Source organism: Lipophrys pholis (assembly GCF_963383615.2).
Source record: "Lipophrys pholis genome assembly, chromosome: 21".
NCBI lineage: Eukaryota > Metazoa > Chordata > Actinopteri > Blenniiformes > Blenniidae > Lipophrys > Lipophrys pholis.
In genome coordinates, this window is record NC_137649.1 from 3919250 (window position 1) to 3937172 (window position 17923).

The following is a 17923-nucleotide window of genomic DNA, read 5'->3' on the forward strand; positions in this document are numbered from 1 at the left end:
TTTAAACAAATTGTTTTCCCCCATTTCTACGGAGACGATTCAGAAGCTTTCACAAAGTTGCGTTTTCCTCTGTTTACACAGAGACGCCGTCATCGTATTTTGGAGAAATTAAGTTTTTCCGTGTCGCCATGGAGACAGCATTTTCGAAGAGTTGTGCTTTCCCCTTTTGCCAGGAGTGTTTTCAAAAAGTTGTGTTTTCAGTGGCTCCAAGCACCGTTGTCACGCAAATGGGACACTACGCTACGAAAGCTTTCAGTTTTCACTTGGGGGCCGTCCACACGAGAACGGCGGTTCACGAAGAAGAGCCAGTTTTAGCCGATCAGCCATACTAGGCGGCGTTTTTTTAAAAGCGCTGTTTTTTTTTAGCAAGGGTCCCAGAGAAGGGAAATTTTAAAACCCCGGCGTGTGGGGGAAAAAGATGACGTAATTGCCCAATATCTACCCCCCACCGCGGTCCGCAGTGTCACCTAATAACCACAACAATCACGGACTACACCCTCCGGTCGAGCTGCAGAAGCTAGAAGCAGGCGGAGCGGAGCTATAGACCTATAGAACTTAAGAGTTTTATAGAAGTTTTAGAAGTTTATGAGCAGGGGTCCACTTCTAAATTTCTATGTGCTCCATCTCTTCTTCTGTGTTTTTGATGTGTTTGGTGAGTCACAGCGACCCTAAAGGCCTGGCATGTGTACTACATGCCCTGAAGCCTCGTGTTGAGCCGTGATCATAGTGACGTTTGGACAGAACTTTTTTTTATTGAGAACCCCGGGGACATAAAAGATCGTTTTGGCTCGTGTGGATGTGGCCTTAAAAACATTGTTGTGTAAACGGGACCTTAATTACAAGGTGTGAAAAAACTGTTGGTTCATTTCTTTTTAATCACCACACTCTGATAACACACTCCTTCCTCCTCTTCACACCTGCCCGCAGCTCTGGACTGTAACTCTGTGTTTCCTCCGGCAGGTTTTTGCAGATTGGTTCCACACCCACGGTCGCCCGGCACCTGGACTGTCCACTTCGAGGGAGCCGACTGCGACAGCCACTTCTCCACCGCCGACAGCTCGGACATGGTGAGTCGGTCTGAGACGGTCCGGCTTTTCTGTTCACCTGCAACCTGCAGCTCTTCAGCTCTTCAGCTCTCACTAAATGATATACCGATGTTCATCTTTTGCTCGTTTTTATTTATTCTCAATACCAGACTCTTTATTAAAAAAAAAAACCCAACAACTTAAAACTCCAAAAAGTTCAAACAGCTGAAAAGAAGAAAGCAAAATGCCTCCAATATATATATTATTACTACCAGAAGGATGATTTTTGTGGTCTCTCTTTTTTTTTTCCTCTACGAATTTACCTTTATTTGAACTCTTTCAACCACACCTGTCAAACACGAGAAACCGACCCTCCAGAGGCTCCAATACGGACAAACCACCAAGAAAATTGTAAAAATTTAAAGGAAAAATTTATATTTTCTTTGAACAAATTTAATGGGAGTAGCGACACAACACAATTCATTAAATATGGCTTTATGTAGATATTGTAATCATTTTATCTAGTAATTGTTTGGTTTTATGAAATACTGACATTTCCATCACGTATACTTTGTGCCTCCAACAAAGAAAAACTTAGAAGTTTAAATTTAAAGGTTGTTATGGGACTATTTTGCCTATCCAGCCCACTCGAGATGAAATCAGGCTGTAATGTTGCCCCTGAACTAAAATGTGTTTGACACCCTTGATATATATGATCAAGTTATCAAGTGTGACCCAGCACACACCATCTTGTGGCGAAAAGTGGCACTGCAAGGAAGGGTTCACAGGATGTTTGGTTATAGCAGTAAATGTACCTGCATAACAATTAAAAATAAAAACAAAGTGTAACATGGCTTTTTGACTATTGTAAAGCTATATATATATATATCACATTCACTGCTCCACAACAAAGTTAAAAGTTAGAATTTAAAAGTTGTCATGACACTATTTCATCGCTCTGGTCCACTCGAGATTAAATTAGGTTGTATGAGACTCCTGAACTAAAATGTGTTTGACACCGCTGGTTTAAAGGTTTTCATAGAGTGAAACTGTAAGTTTGACACTAAAGTGACAAAATAAGATGAGTGAAGGGTGTGTTTGTATATATGAGGGCTGAAACTAACAAAAACGGCTATATAATCGAACTGAACAGAAATGTCAACTATGTGTGTAGATTGTAAGATAAATATCTAAGTGTTTTACTTTAATTCCAGTGAAAGAGGCTTTAATTAGACGAGTTTGATCTGAGTGAGATAAGCAGCAGATTACATCTCCTCCCTTCAGCTGCTGGGCTCGTTTTTCCAACGCGCTGAGAAAGCCACATGAAAGTCAGCCTGGATTTGGAGAGTTTGGAGGGTTTTATCCTGCAGTTTGAGGAATTTTACCTTTTTTAGCCCGGAAAGTTACCTGGAATCTGATCCACCCCGACTGGAGAGGCTACGGCACAACTCGCACACTCTAAAAATAGTCTGTGTGTGTGTGTGTGTGTGGTCGGTCTCCTAGTGGAAAGGTAGTGATTACAGTGACTTCAGAAGGAGCTATTTACATTTCATGAAAACACACACACACACGCATCACACACACTCAATTTAATCAACACCAATCAGTTAGTGAGCCTGGAGCAGTAAATGATAGACTTGCTCCACACACACACACACACACACACACACACACACACACACACACACACACACACACACACACGCGCCACACCACGCTGCCATTTCCTCAGTAATTGGCCTGTTTATCCCTCTACTGTTTCATGACTGCAGTCTCGACATCATGCAGGCGTCTGTCGTGCACACACACACACACACACACACACACACACACACACACACACACACACACACACACACACACACACACACACACACACACACACACACACACAGTTAATCAGAGTGTGTGTTCAGGCGGCTGCAGAGTTTGAGTCCAGGCTCAGTTACAGTGTGTCACCGTTGCCACGTGATGTTTTTGTGCGGATCACCTGAATTGCTTCGAGATATCATTGTAACTTAATGTGAAATCCATCAGATTTACCGGCCAGGATCAAAACGTTAAAGGTACAATATTTAACTTTTCAAAATGCTGTGAAGAAATTCTCAAAACGTCAGCTGACCTGATTATCTTAATCATGTTTTTCTGTGTGACATAAGTGAATATGCTAATGTAACCATTGACTTCTGTTAGTCCAGTCTTGCAGTACCACATTGTACCATAAGATGGTGTAGTGAGCCATTATAGAGCGCAGCTATCTTTTGGAAATATTAGGTAACTGTAATTCTCGAGAATGCATTTGAAAGCCGACAAACAAGACCTTCGGGGCATCGGTGACAAAGAAATTCAGTGTTCAGGAAGAGTCATACCAACACTGGATCAGATTGTGTGTGTGTGCTGAGACAGAACAGTTTGCACACGCTTCTTAAACAAACAATAAGAGGTACTGTTAGTACAACATGTGAAATTCAAACAAAAATGATCTTTAAGCTGGGAACATCATTTAAAGAATAGCAGGTGACTGGGAGGAAGATGCTCTATAATCTGGATGTTTACTGAACTTACATCAGGAGGAAGATGCTCAACAGTGAGAAATAAGTTTTTCATGTTGTGTTTCGAAGTTCTGAGTTATTTCGGATTAATTAGCCTCGCGGTGGTGCAGTTGTTTGCGCTCTAGTCTCACAGTGAGAAGGTCGTGCATTCAAATACAGCCAGGGTCTTTCTGTGTGGAGTTTGCATGTTCTCCCTGTGTGCATGGTTTCCTCCGGGTACTCCCCCACAGTACAAAAAACATTCACCGGGGGTCCCTGAGCAAGAGTGTCGCCCCCCCACCAGCTCCCCCAAGCTCTGCTCTGTCTGGCAGCCTACTCATGGGTCAAGTCGGTGAAGAACTTTCCCCAAGGGGATTAATAAAGTGTGATTCTTCTTGTTATTTATCATTAATATGAGGTACCAGTTACGATTTCACTAAACTCCCGATGCTCACAGCCTGGACACAGTGTGTCTCAGCTGTCTTTCCTCTGGTGGTGCAGTGGTTGACGTATTGTAGCCGCGTATCGGCCCCGACCCTGTTTTAGCTGTTTTGCTCGGCCGTGGGCGTTCCTGGGTTAACCCCCACCCTCCCCAGCTATACTCCATTCATCCTCATGCAACGACACAAAAACATACTTCAGCCTGAGTCTGTCATGTGTTTAGAAGGATCCTCGGTTTCTTTGTTCTGGTGTGTGTGTGTGTGTGTGTGTGTGTGTGTGTGTGTGTGTGTGTGTGTGTGTGTGTGTGTGTGTGTGTGTGTGTGTGTGTGTGTGTGTGTGTGTGTGTGTGTGTGTGTGTGTGTGTGTGTGTGTGTGTGTGTGTGTGTGTGTGTGTGTGTGTGTGTGTGTGTGTGTGTGTGTGTGTGTGTGTGTGTGTGTGTGTGTGTGTGTGTGTGTGTGTGTGTGTGTGTGTGTGTGTGTGTGTGTGTGTGTGTGTGTGTGTGTGTGTGTGCCATGATGTGGTTTTCATTCTTGACTCTCTTCCAGCGACCACAGGTTCCTCTGTCGTCTTCTCCTTCATTCCTTCCCTCTTTTTTTTCCCATCTGTCTCAGCTTTCTCTCTCTCTCTCTCTCTCTCTCTCTCTCTCTCTCTCTCTCTCTCTCTCTCTCTCTCTCTCTCTCCCCCCCACTTCCTCCCTTTCTCCCTCTGAAAGACTTTGGTCTCCTCTTAAAGCTGTAGCAGCACTCTCTCCGAACATCCTCGCTCACTTGTTTTCCTCTTTCTTCTCTCTCTCTCTCTCTCTCTCTTTCTCTCCGCAGCAAATGAGGAAAGATCCGGAGGTCGTCACTGTGACCCTGAAGAAGCACAACGGAATGGGCCTCAGCATCGTGGCCGCCAAGGTAAGGAGAGACCGTCTGTGTTTACCCAAAGCCTCTCCTACCAGCGGGAGGTTTTCAGGTAAAAACTGACCATTTGTCAGGAGTCCTGAAGTAACGGGGATGTTTGGGTGCCGGCTTGTTGCGAACAGGCTGCTGGCTAGAAATGTTGAGTCTGACGGCGACGCTGAGAGTAAACAGGGAAACTTCCAGATGACTTCACGCTCAGTCGAAGGAGTGGGTGTGAGCGGCAGCGGTGCAAGGGTTTGACCATCACTCCGTCATTTCACAGTTCAGCCTCACATGAGCCGAGAAACTGCAAAATCTCTCCACTGAGAGTGAAGAACGCTACCTTTTTGGCATTTTATGTGGAAAAAAACAAAACCTGATTTTATGCAAAGTGAACAATTTTCCAACCACGTTGTAAAAACATAAGAATCTATTTTTTTCCCCCAACACATTTATTAAACGTAGCGACACAATACGACCTGAGATATTGGTGATGCCGCCATGAAAGATAGCAAACTAGCATTAGTTTATTATACTTTTCACTGTATTTGTCATTGAAATTGTCTTTATGTTGAATCATAGTTCTTAGGGACTGAGCCCAGAAGGGAAGCCCATGCTTTACAAGTACTAAACCATAAATTGTACGTTTTCTGATTTCTTTCCAGAGTAGTCCTTATTGAAACTTTCCTACAGCTGCAAAGTTCATCAAAACGTACGACTGAATTAACATAATTGCTTGTTATTGCCATTCAAAATGCGGCTTTACGCATATGAAACCAAGCGTGTTCTGAACTCGTCCACCAGGGGGCAATCAATGAGTCTGAGCAGTCGACTTCCTCTGCTTGGTGCTTGTTGTTGATTCTCAGGTTTTAAAGACCGTGTCAGCGTTCAGTGGCGCTCCACAGCGTGCACACTCTCAGTCCAAACAACACCCCGTATGGTTTGGATCCCACTCCACTTCCTCTGGGGGAAACCCTCCACTCAGTCCCCCGCTGTTACGTAACGCCGCTTCAAGGTCGACACGTCAACAAAGTTCCTTCTCAGACACCGGAGCCAAAGACTGAAACCTGTTCAACAATGCACACACCGATATTTACACTCGCATGCATGCATACTCCACAGTCTTACACACACCTATATGAACAGGAACACACACATACTTTTTTTCTTTTTTTTTTTTTTTTCATTCTTAAACAATCACAACTCGTGATAAACAAATCTACAGCGGGGCCTCTCCGGTATGCATGTCTTTCTTCCTCGGTCCTTTAGATTAGTCCATTTAGTTGTTGGTATTTCCTTATTTGTAGACATTCCATGTCTTCCAATTTTGGCAAATGTGTGTCCCCTTGAGTTTTCAGTAATGAGTCATCTTTTCCATTGAGTAAAACATCCTTGATGATCTGGAACCATTGCTCCATGCTTGGTGTTTCCGCCTTGTGCCAGTTCCTGGTTACAGCCTTTTTTCTGGCAACAAGTAAAGTTTCAACCTGACATCTGTCTTCTTTCTGCACGGCTTCGCCAAAACGGTTTTCATTCAAGACGGCACCAGAAAACATGTGGATGATGTCCTTCTTGATCACCGCAGAGTCTCCAGCATGGTGGTTGGGTTTTGAGTTGTCTGCTCTTAATTTGTGGAGTTATGAAGAATCTCGTCACATTCTTCTAACTAAGCTCGCTCCAAATCTGAGCTGGTGGTGGAACGTTGTCGTGCACATTTAATACCAATCGTCGTCTGAAATGTTGATATTTAACTCTGATTTGTTTGTTACCACTGCATTAGGACGAGAGTAATTATTTGTTAATGTGGTGTTATTTTTAAGAGGATGCGTTTTTTTATCACTCATGACACACATTGACATATATTATCACGGGTAGTGTATCAAACTGTTTATTTTAATATATATACTGATTGTTTCTCGAGGCTAAACTTGTGTAGACCCTGCCCCGCAATGTGGCGTGTGCTCAAAATCGCCGAGGCATAGCGCCACCTGCCCTGTACCACCTCCCTGCACCGACAGCGCGGCAGAGCAGTATGCAGCCAGAATGAAAGTGCCTGTGAGCCTGAGCTCAGGGCATCAAAACCCAGACTTTACAAGTTTGAATCCTTCAGAGGGCAGAAGTGTAGCACAAGTCCCGTGTAAAGAAAACAGCCAAGTGTGAAACTGCTCCACTTGTAACTGGTGAGTTGTTCAGCATTTGAAGCTGAAAACAGACTTTTCAATTACAAATATCTTGATAATCATTGACAAATCTCATTACATGTACAATTCCTAATACAGATGAGCCGATATTTTACACATTTAAATACCTAATTACAGACAGACAAATTACAGGACGACTTTTGCAGATTCCGGTTCACATTGACAAATTCTTTTACACATTGACAACTCTGACTGTGGACAGACGGATTGAATTACAGACGGACAACTCTCTGTACACATTGACAAATAGTTTTGCTACACTAATGCCCCCATACCTTTCACCTTTGCTCCTTGCGAGTTGAATAGTTTTGAATCTTGTTCTGGATTTTCTGCCTTTCCAAATAAACCGTGATACGCTTGTGTCCCAGGAGATGAATTTGTTTTGAGGTATCGTTATTGGTAATTATTGAAAAAAAGTACAGCAACCTTGGCAAAATATTCATCTTGACCACCTTAATCCTGGAGTTAAAATCAGGGGGAGAGTTCAACCACCTCTGTATATCTTTTTCAATGTTTTGGTCCATCATGTTGTTGTTGGCTTCAGATAATTTGTCCAGCATCTTTGTTATTGTAACTCCAAGATATTTCTTGGTTTTAAAGTTCATATTCAGGCTGGATGTGTCCCAGATTATTTGCAGTGGAGAATCGTTGAACATGAGAACCTGAGTTTTTGCAATGTTAACTTTATATCCTGAACAGTGACGATAAGTATTGAGAAATTTTATCAGCAAGGGGAATCCTTGGTCCAGGTTTTTTAAGAAAATGACCACATCGTCCACCAAGAGGCCAATTGTTTGTTTTCTGTCCCTCCAGGTTTGTGTCGTGACGAATGGCCTGTGCTCAAGGGCAAAGGGTGTCGGGCTCGAGCAACAGCCTTGTCTAGTACCTCTCTCTGGTGTTATTCTTTTTGTTAATTGTCCATTTACCTTCACCCTGGCTGTTGGTTCTTGATAGGTAGTTTTAATGTTCTGGATTGATTTTTCATTTAAGCCAAATTGTTGTCTTAAAGTACGAGAAATCTACAATTCCCACCTGACGCTGTCCAAAGCTTTTTCTGCATCGAAGCTTATTATTGTGGCTTCAGTCCACCTTTCTGAACCTGAACTATGGTGTGTATAGTTCTCCTAATGTTGTCTTGGGTTTGATGTCTTTAATAAACCCAGTTTGATCCTCATCAATGATTTCTGGAATGAAGGTCTCAAATCTTCTTCAGAGTATTGAAGTTCACATTTTGTAGTCGACATTTAGGATTGAGATTGGTCTGTAATTAATACACTGTTCTGTACCTTTGCCTTCTTTTGGAATCCATAATATAATTGCCTCTCGCCATGATGGGGGGGGGGGGCGGCTGTCACTCTTTCAGAGGCCTGCATTTCGCCAATAGATGGCAGAGCAAGTGTGTTGAGAAAGTTTCTCAGTGTCTTCATCTTCTGAAGGAGGTTTTGAAAACAGCTTTTTGTAGTAATCCTCAAACACTTTTAATATTTTTTCTGGATCACGGAGTGATTGTTGGTTTTTGGATTTCTTGTCTTACCAATTTCGTGTTTTTTTTTTTACCCTTTGTCTATCAATAGTATAAAGAAAAAAATAATCAATTCTAGAACAGACGAGGTGAGCTGAGAAATGTGTCTAGTCTCTCTGTAAAGGATGTAGATTCCTCCAAACATCAAACATTCACATTTCTTGATTTGTGGTATTTATAAACATTGAGAGGTTTTTTTTGGTGTTATGAGTACTTGTAGTATCTATACTGTGTTGTAGTACGACATTAAAATCACCTCCACATATCAGAATACCTTCGCTTTCCAGTGCAATAAGATCAAATATGATCTTGATCAAACATTTCCTCTCTGGGCTTGTATATACCTTGACTAGTGTTATCATCTCGTTTAGTATTTTGCCTTTGACCAGAATATATCTTCCATCTTTATCACTTATTTATTTGCAATGAGTATTGCTCCCCCTCTTTTATTGTCAGATTTGTTGAAGGGTTTTTTGTATCCCAGTCCTTTAAGTTTCTCCTGTTCTTGGTGATTTAACTGTTTCCTGTATAAATAGAATTTGAGCCTTTTCTCTCTCGCTCTCTTTTTTTTTTTTTTTTTTTTTTTTTTAAGCTTGGAAAGAATCTTACTTCTCTTAATCACGTTATTTAAACCAACATACAGACATACTTGCATATACTTACTTATACTTGCATAGACACACAGAGTGGGAACAGGTAGACACGTGTAGATAAGGCTGCTCGTGTTCGTCCCAAACATGTCGCCTCTTTCTGTCTTTACTTTGTCTGGACTGAAGTTTCCTGCTGAAGGCGAGAGCTTTCCTGTGTGTGTCGAGAGGAAGAGCGGCGAGGAAGGACGTGCCGAGGAAACCTCCTCCTGCTCTCTTTTCAAAGCTGTGTGTGTGCGTGTGTGTGTGTGTGTGCGCGCGTGTTGGATGGGAAAAGGCAGGTAGAGGGAATTTGGTCAGACAGCTGCTTGAATTGTCAGTAAACAGGGCTGAGCTTTGTCCTGTTATATAAGTGTGTGTATGATATTTGCGTGTGTGGTATTTGCCCGGTGCAGCAGCCGCGCTCCACCTCAGTCTGACCAGCCGGCGTCCCAGCCGACACTTCACCTCTGGATCGCTGCCTGGATTTACTGTTTCCCTGCAAACACTGCAATTAGGAGCCCGTGGAGGAATTTAGGAACATTTCAGGAATTTACTGCATCTTTTTAACCACCCACCCTGGACTCCACACCACTCTTCTAAACCACGCGTCTTCTTTTTACTGGGACTTTGGACCCTGTTCTTTTTTTAGGACAGGATAATGGAGTTTTCAACATGCAGGACTTCACAGTTTCTCCTCACCTCTCGCTTCCACGTATAAACTGATTTCATAGCTCGGTGTTGAGCCGAATGGCTCACTCCCAGACGGAGTAGTTTTTTGTCTTCCTTTTTTTTTTTTTTTTTTTCTACTCCTCTCCTCTTTCCCAGACTTGTCGGTTCATGTTAGGAAGCTGTGGGGTAAAAGCAGGTGTGTGCAGTCTGGACGTCGCAGTACGACCAGGTCCGGCTAACAAGCAGCTGCAACATGTGGTTTTCAGTGGTGGGCAGGAGAGACCAGGTAACGCTTTTCATGCTCCCAGCCAGACAGGAAATCTTATTATAGGACTTTCTTCTGCATTGTGTGTGTGTGTGTGTGTGTCTGGTTGGGATATCCGAGGCTCACATGTCGGTGAAGCAGCAGCAGCAGCAGCAGCAGCTGCAGCAGCGTTTCGGTGAGATGGCCGTCTGGTTCGTCACTTCACTGTTTGCTTTCAGGGATGCTCTGCCAATGGTTAAGCTAAAGTACACACAGATGGTGAATAAGTTTGAGTCGCGTGTGCAGCATTCTGAGGCTCATTCACAACATGTGTTTAGTTTAAAAAGTATATATATTCACGTGACTGTTCTGGATTGAATGTTTCAAATGCCGAACTTGAATGTTAAAAAAAAAAAAGGGATTAATTCAGAAGATTCACGCGGTCGAGATTTGAACGTTTCCTAAACTTTTCACTCCGATTGCCTCAGGGGCTCCGTTCACACGTTTCAAGTCAAAACACATCGATTTGTTGTTTTCATTTTAGAAAAGTTTTACAGTGCAACATTTTGGAAACCGTCTGTTGACACAGCAGAAACACTGAAAATGATGTCGTTGGCATGTTGGGCCACTCGTGTTGCGTTTTCCTCCGTTTCTACGGAGTCGTTCAGAGTTCCACCTTGGGAGCAGTTGTGCTTTCAGTGACTTCCTTGTTCTCAACTTTCTCTTCTTTAGCTTTTCTCTCTTTCTCTTTCTCCTCCTCGCCCTCCTCTTTTCTTCGTCCTCCTCCTCTCTCTTCTCTTATTTCTCCTTTTGTTGTTCTTTCTCCTCTTCCTTTTTCTATTCATTCTCTTCTTCTTCCTCCTGCTCCTGATGTTTCTTCTAACAGTTGAAGAACAGAACATTCTCTCCGTAGCTCAGTAAAGTTTTGATTCATTCCCATCAACCGTCACATGATGAAATCCTCCTCTGCTGACAGAGAAACTGAAAGTTTTAAACTCTTTTATCTAGATTTAAAAAAAAAACATGTTTGTTGACCTCACTTGATAACGGAGCAGCACAGGATGTTCATTACACATTATTACACATTATTGGGCGCTGTGCACTGGGGCCACTGTATTTTAGATTGTACCACACTTCTATCGGGAAAATATAAAACATGTTATCATACAATAAATGCAGTTTTACATAAGAAACTAGATGGGCGATAATCAAATGTGAGCACGACTTGAACCACATTGTTCTTAATCTGACGCGCACCGATGAAACTGAAATACACACAACGTACCGGTGTTTTCATTTTGGGTCACTGTCATTGAGTTTCTGTCTGCGTCTGTATGTGTGTGCGTGTGTGCGTGCATGAAAACACAAAACTTTCATTACATTGTGGGTGTCTGTTTACTCGATGACAATTCTGACTCACTGCAAAAGATTTCCTGAGCCTGTAAACGGGGTAAAACCCAGGCCCTGTCTCCGTGGCATACTGGTCAACGAACTGGAGCAGTGGATGGGACTTACTGGCACTGTGCTAGATTGGTTCAAAGATAGGGTCTAAGATAGGGTCTAAGATAGGGTGTACTTTGTCTCAGTTGGTTCTTATGAGTCTGAGTGAACAAAAGTCACATGCAGGGTTCCTCAAGGCTCCATTCTTTAACCACTTTTATTCAGTATCTACATGCTGCTCCTTGCTCAGATTACGGAATATATCCTATCATACTTATGCAGATTCAATTCAATTCAATTTTATTTGTAAAGCGCTAAATCACATCAACAAACATCTCAAAGCGCTCTTACAATGATAGAGTACAACAGGACCCAACTAAATGATGACACACAACTTAATATTTCAGTGTTGTCACATGACTACAACCCCTTACTTTAAGTGTATTCATGAAATCACTGAGTCGATCTTCTCCAGATCCATCCAGACAAGACGGAAGTGATTGTTTTTGGCCCCAAAGCTGAAAAGTTGAAAATCAGTACTCACTTTGATTCCTTATCATTGAAAGCTCAAACTCAATCCAGAAATTTCATTATCGACTCAGACCTAAATTTTAACAACCACTTAAAAGCTGTTACAGTACATCTGCCTATTGTCATCTGAAAACCATAGCTAGAACAATCTGTTTTCTATCTAAACACAGAACAACTTGTCCATGCTTTTATTTTCTGTTGGCTAGAAAACTGCAACAGTGTTTTATGGACATTCTAGTGGACAGACGACCAAGTTGGATTGTTATTACGGTGACTGTCAAAATAAAACTACCAAGTCCAGGAGAATATGGACTGGGAGTCGTGACATGACGGAGGAAAAATTGTTCTTATTATCCAGCTACTGAGCATGTGCACAACTACTGGTTACTACGACCATGGTGACCAGAAAAGTTGTGTTTTCTTCTGTTTACACGGAGTGAAAGCATTTTCCAAAAGTTCCACCTTGGGAGCCATTTTCAAAAAAGGTACACTTTCACTGACTCCAAGCACCACGGTCTTGTAAACGGACACCCTAAACGCAACAAATTTTCTGCTTTCACCTGAACGTTTTCACTTGAACGTCATTTAAACGGGGCCACAGGTGTTGTAATGCAGCCCTAAATTTCTGTATTTTCATCAGAGCGTCAGCTGTTTAAAGTCATCCTATTTTTTTCTCGGCTCGGTTCTACCATTTGGTTTTTTTTTTACATTTTTTTTCCATTCATTTCAAAAAGGATTAATACAGCTTTCAACTGCTCTAATTTAGTACATATATATAGCTGAAATATAGGTTGGTAGTGATAAAATTTATCTTTTACAGAATACAAGTTTAAATGAAATTGTGTTAATATTTCTGAGCTGAAGCCCTTTGACATAAATATCTTCAGACATGAAATTCTGTTTCATACTGTGAAAAAAAAGGAACTAAGGTCGAACGTGCAGCTGTGTGTGTGTGTGTGTGTGTGTGTGTGTGTGTGTGTGTGTGTGTGTGTGTGTGTGTGTGTGTGTGTGTGTGTGTGTGTGTGTGTGTGTGTGTGTGTGTGTGTGTGTGTGTGTGTGTGTGTGTGTGTGTGTGTGTGTGTGTGTGTGTGTGTGTGTGTGTGTGTGTGTGTGTGTGTGTGTGTGTGTGTGTGTGTGTGTGTGTGTGTGTGTGTGTGTGTGTGTGTGTGTGTGTGTGTGTGTGTGTGTGTGTTCACTGATGACTGTACTGGAGGTGGAACAATAGCATGAGAGCTTCCCCCCATGAGGGCGAGAACAATGAGAGGATGACACACACACACACACACACACACACACACACACACACACACACACCTCTCACCTCTCGGTCACATTTTGGCGGGTTCGGTGAGGAAACCAGACACGTGCTCACAGGAACAATCAAGGTCATTTAATTGATTCTTGATGAGACGACTTCAGTAACCGAGAACCATTCTAAAAAGTTACTGAGTTAGTGAAGGGTTTATAAGGTTACTTTTATTAAAAATCAAACTGTTGTAGCATTTCAGAGCTTCTGTCTGTGCTTGTTGCTTCGATGAAATTCTGACGGTTACTTGCTAATATCAGATTACTAGTACCAATTTAGTCATGTTGATAAGAGTAAAGTGGTGAAACCATTTGAAGCGTTTTACAGTTACAGTCTCATTCTGTTGTGTTTCTGTGCTTGCTGTTAGCCATAGCATTGGCTGTTACTTTTTGTCACTGTAATGCCGCAGCTTTTGGAAGTAACATGTTAGTAACTGACTTCAATAACAGATTAACAATGCAGTTAGAGTGAATGACATTAGATTTGAGGTTGAAGTAAAAAAAAAAAAAGAGAATTTCAAAACTCCTGTCGTGCTACCTTTGCTAGCTGTTAGTTTCAACACTTTAACGTCACGACTTTAAGCAGTGACATGCTAGTAACTGATTCCGATTATAGATTTAGTAATGGAGTTCAGTGCAAAGTTGAGGTGAAAACATTTGAAGAATTTCAGAGTTGGTGTGTCTGTTCTGTTTACTGCGCTAGCTGCTAGCATTAGGTAAAGCTATTGTCTTACTTAGCAGCTACTATTAGACTAAACTCTTGTTAACTGGAAGAGGAGCGACTTTTTAATCCTGAACTGGCTCAAGGCTCCAGACATGAGAGATGCCAAACTGGAATTAGCATTAGCCTGATTCTGCAGTGGCTGTGATTTAGCATTAGCATTAGCACGACTCCGCAGTGAAATCTGAAAGACTTTAGGATTTGGTTGGATTTGTAGCATTTAAATGAGATTGATTTCCTTGATAAAGACGCGCTACGATAAATTGAAAAGAGTCATCTTACAGTTCATCCTCTGGTCTCAGTTATCAGTATTAAAGATCAATGAATCCCCACGTTTGAAGAACCCGACTCTCTCCAGTGTTTAACAGCATCCTGGCAGCTTGAAGCCGCTCTTGATTTGTTGTCGGTTTTAAAAAGCCAGAGACATCCAGTAAATCACCCGGCAAATTTCTGTGCTGGTATTTCAGCTATTTTTACACATCTAACGTTTCTAGCCGTAGACTCGTGCACGGACACGCTCATGGGGAAATGGCTCTTCAGTGGAATTTGTCCATGTATTTTTGTTTTTATTTTTTCTTCTGTTTTTCAGAGATGATTTTACTAAAACTTCAGCTACTAGTTTTACTGCTTCAGACTGAACTGTGATGAAGTAGTTTGGCAGTATTTACAATACAAAGGTACACTGCCGATGGGATCTGCAAATGCACGTGTGATTGGGAAAATAAAGCACGGAAATATAAAATACTTTTTTTTTTAATATAAAATTGGTATAGCAGGTTGTGTCTTCGTTGGAATGTTCCCGATTCAGTTCACCATCTCCCCCCGTCTCCACGTTGAAGTGTCCTTGAGCAAGACACTGAACCAGAGAACCGTTACTAATGGATGGATTCAGCACCTTGCATAGCAGCCACCTCCATGTGTGTGTGAATGTGTGTGTGAATGTAAAGCGGTTTGGGGACTAGTCAAGTGGTTGAACCTGCCATATTAAGTGAAATCCATTTACCATTTTGCCCTAAAATGGATGAAAAACCTTGGAGATGTCAGTATTTCTAAGTTGTTATGCTATTATTTCATGCTCTGGAGTCACACGTGGCTTTTCAGCATATCTGTAGTGGCTCCCTGAAACACCAAGAAAATTCAGTGTCCATTTTTTATATTATATACATATCACACTAAAAAGGTTCAATCCGGCAAAACAGCTGAAACAGCGAAGACTACTTAAGATGTATAAAATGACCAAAACTACTCACCCCCACCCCAAAAACAAGAAAAGACAAAAACAGCTAAACTGTTTAAGGTTAAAATCACAAACAACTGTCCAAACAGGTTAAAAATGCTAATATAGTAAAACCTCTGTAGGGATGCAATAAAATCCAAGCGTCCCCTTGAAGACGGGTGTCCTCTCTTCGGAGGGACAGGTTATGAGGACAAATTGTAGGACCGGTCGATATTAAACGAAATATGTTGTTGAAGAAACATACGTGCATATCGGAAACCAATACAAAGCTGTTTATATATCTATCTATCGATCTATAGATGATATTTATATATATATATATATATATATATATATATATATATATATATACTGAATAAATCCAAAATAAACTTTTAGTTCAGGGGCCACATGCAAACCAGTTTCATCTAGAGTGGGCCGGACCGGTAAAATAGTGCCATAATAACCTTCAAATTTACATTTGAAAGTTTTTTCTTTGTTGTGGCGGATAGTGTACGTGATGTAATTGACTGTAAGATCAAACAAAACAAAAAAAACTCCTACAAATCCTATATAATCACGACCACAACAACCGGATAATCCGGTCCAGCCCAAGTATTCTGGCCCTTACAGAGTCCACCCAGCTTGAAATCTGCCAGGAAAACCTGTCCGTTGTCCGCTCATTAGGTGTGTTAACAGTTAAATCCTGCCCATGCACAGTGGTGTGTGTGCCCAGTATAGAGTTTCCGCTCTTACCAGGCTTAGTTGTCAGAGGTTCTACTGTATAGCTAAAGCTGTTATAACCATTAGGAAATTCACAGCAGTAAGAAATGTCTAAAGCAGGAAAAACCTTTGGGTTTAAAAGGGGGGAAATTTATCAAATGTCTCAATTGCAGCTTTAAAATGTCATAATTCCAACCTCAGTCTTTAGTATGCAACAAAATCTTTTTTTAAGGTTTTGTTTTTTCTTTATTTCAAATAATTGCAGCTCCAGACAAATTTTACTTTACTTTTATTTGGCTCTTTTGGTGGTAAAGGTCGCAGACCCCTGCTTATCCCATGTTGGGAAGGACCATATAGAATGTTGTAAGCAACTTGAGATATTTTGTACCAAAATCAGAGTATCAATCAAACTCATGCAGCAGGTGTTCTTATGCACACTTTCTTTTACCTTCCTCCACATGAATGCACCGGCTCGCCTTTTCTAGACGTAGTGGCCACTATAAGCTCGCTGTCTCACCCGTTTACCTTACTAAAACTTCCCCTGACATTCTGAGGGCGAGACGGGGAATTCCCACAAACATCACTGGAGTCCGGAGGCCCAAACCCCCCCGATACTGGAGACTGAAACACCAAGCTGAAACAGAGGCTCCTTTAATGTTGAACAGACATAAAACAGTCCAAATGAGTCACTGCTCTCTTCTCATCTGAATGTCACTCACAGGAAATCCATGCCTGCATGAATCCAGCCTCATTACTGTCTAGAAAACACACACACACACACACACACACACACACACACACACACACACACACACACACACACACACACACACACACACACTAGAGGCCTGAAGGTCTCTGCCGTCCCTTTAGTGTTTCAGCCCGACATGGATCTGTGGTTGATGGACGAGGTGCTGCATAATGAATAAGTCTCCTTTAACGGTTGGTACAGTGAAACAAGAGCAGGGAAAGTGAACTGATTGTAACTTGTGGCCCAAAAGGAAGTTCAGCCAATGTTTTAAGACACAGTTACAGCAACTCCAGGATTTTACTCACAGTCAATACACGTATTGGGAACTGTGTGCCGGTCCAAATTCTATTATAAATCAACCTAAATCGAGTCCCGGCAATCCAGACAGAGTCCAGAATGAATGAAGCCTTGGTACAAGTTTCAAACCAGACTGAACACAGGCCAACAATCACCCAGAAACTGACCAGCACCAAGTCTCACAATGGGCTCAGAACCAGTCCAAACATAGCCACCCAATCTGAAACCCAATTAAAGTCGGCTCAGTCCACAAATCAATTGGAAATGAGGCAAGAAGCTCAAGAGCACGTTTGAAAGATCAAACCATGCTGGAAACGAGCAACTCCCAGCATTCAAGGAGAAACCATGCAAGCCCTTTTCTTTGATGTTTTGGAGTGCATTGTTTGTTCAACTTGCTTTGAAAACAACATGAGCGATGTCCTCAGTTCTGCCGCCAGCGTGGCAGTAAAGCCGCACACACTCTTTGTCGTCTCCACCAGGGAGATTTTCCTCAATGCGTCTCGATTGAACCCAATCTTTGAGGTGAAAAACGGTTGGTGATTCCGCTCAGTGGAGTTCCTCCAAACGGAGCATTGTTTTTGGTTTCTCCGCCTTACTGTTGCACAAAGTCTGGAGGACAAACGCGTCAGGGTGGTAAATGAAAGGAAAACGTGTGATAAGGAGCAATAAACGGATAAACAAAGCGCACACAGAAGCTCGGCGTATTGACACAGTTATCTTAGCGGGGGTACTTTGGTTATTTCTGGCTACTCCGTTAAGAAAGAGTCTGTCTGGCTCTGGGAAGATATTATG

At 42.0% G+C, this 17923-nt stretch overlaps 1 protein-coding gene across 5 annotated transcripts in view; it reads left to right on the forward strand.

Moving 5' to 3' along the window:
• afdna (afadin, adherens junction formation factor a) overlaps positions 1-17923 on the forward strand; it is a 127311-nt gene that overhangs the window by 83716 nt on the left and 25672 nt on the right. For all 5 annotated transcript variants that reach the window (XM_080491363.1, XM_080491365.1, XM_080491364.1 and 2 more), the window contains 2 exons: positions 961-1067; positions 4817-4897. In XM_080491363.1, the coding sequence (XP_080347489.1) occupies positions 961-1067; positions 4817-4897 (188 nt within the window). The remainder of the gene's footprint in view (positions 1-960; positions 1068-4816; positions 4898-17923) is intronic.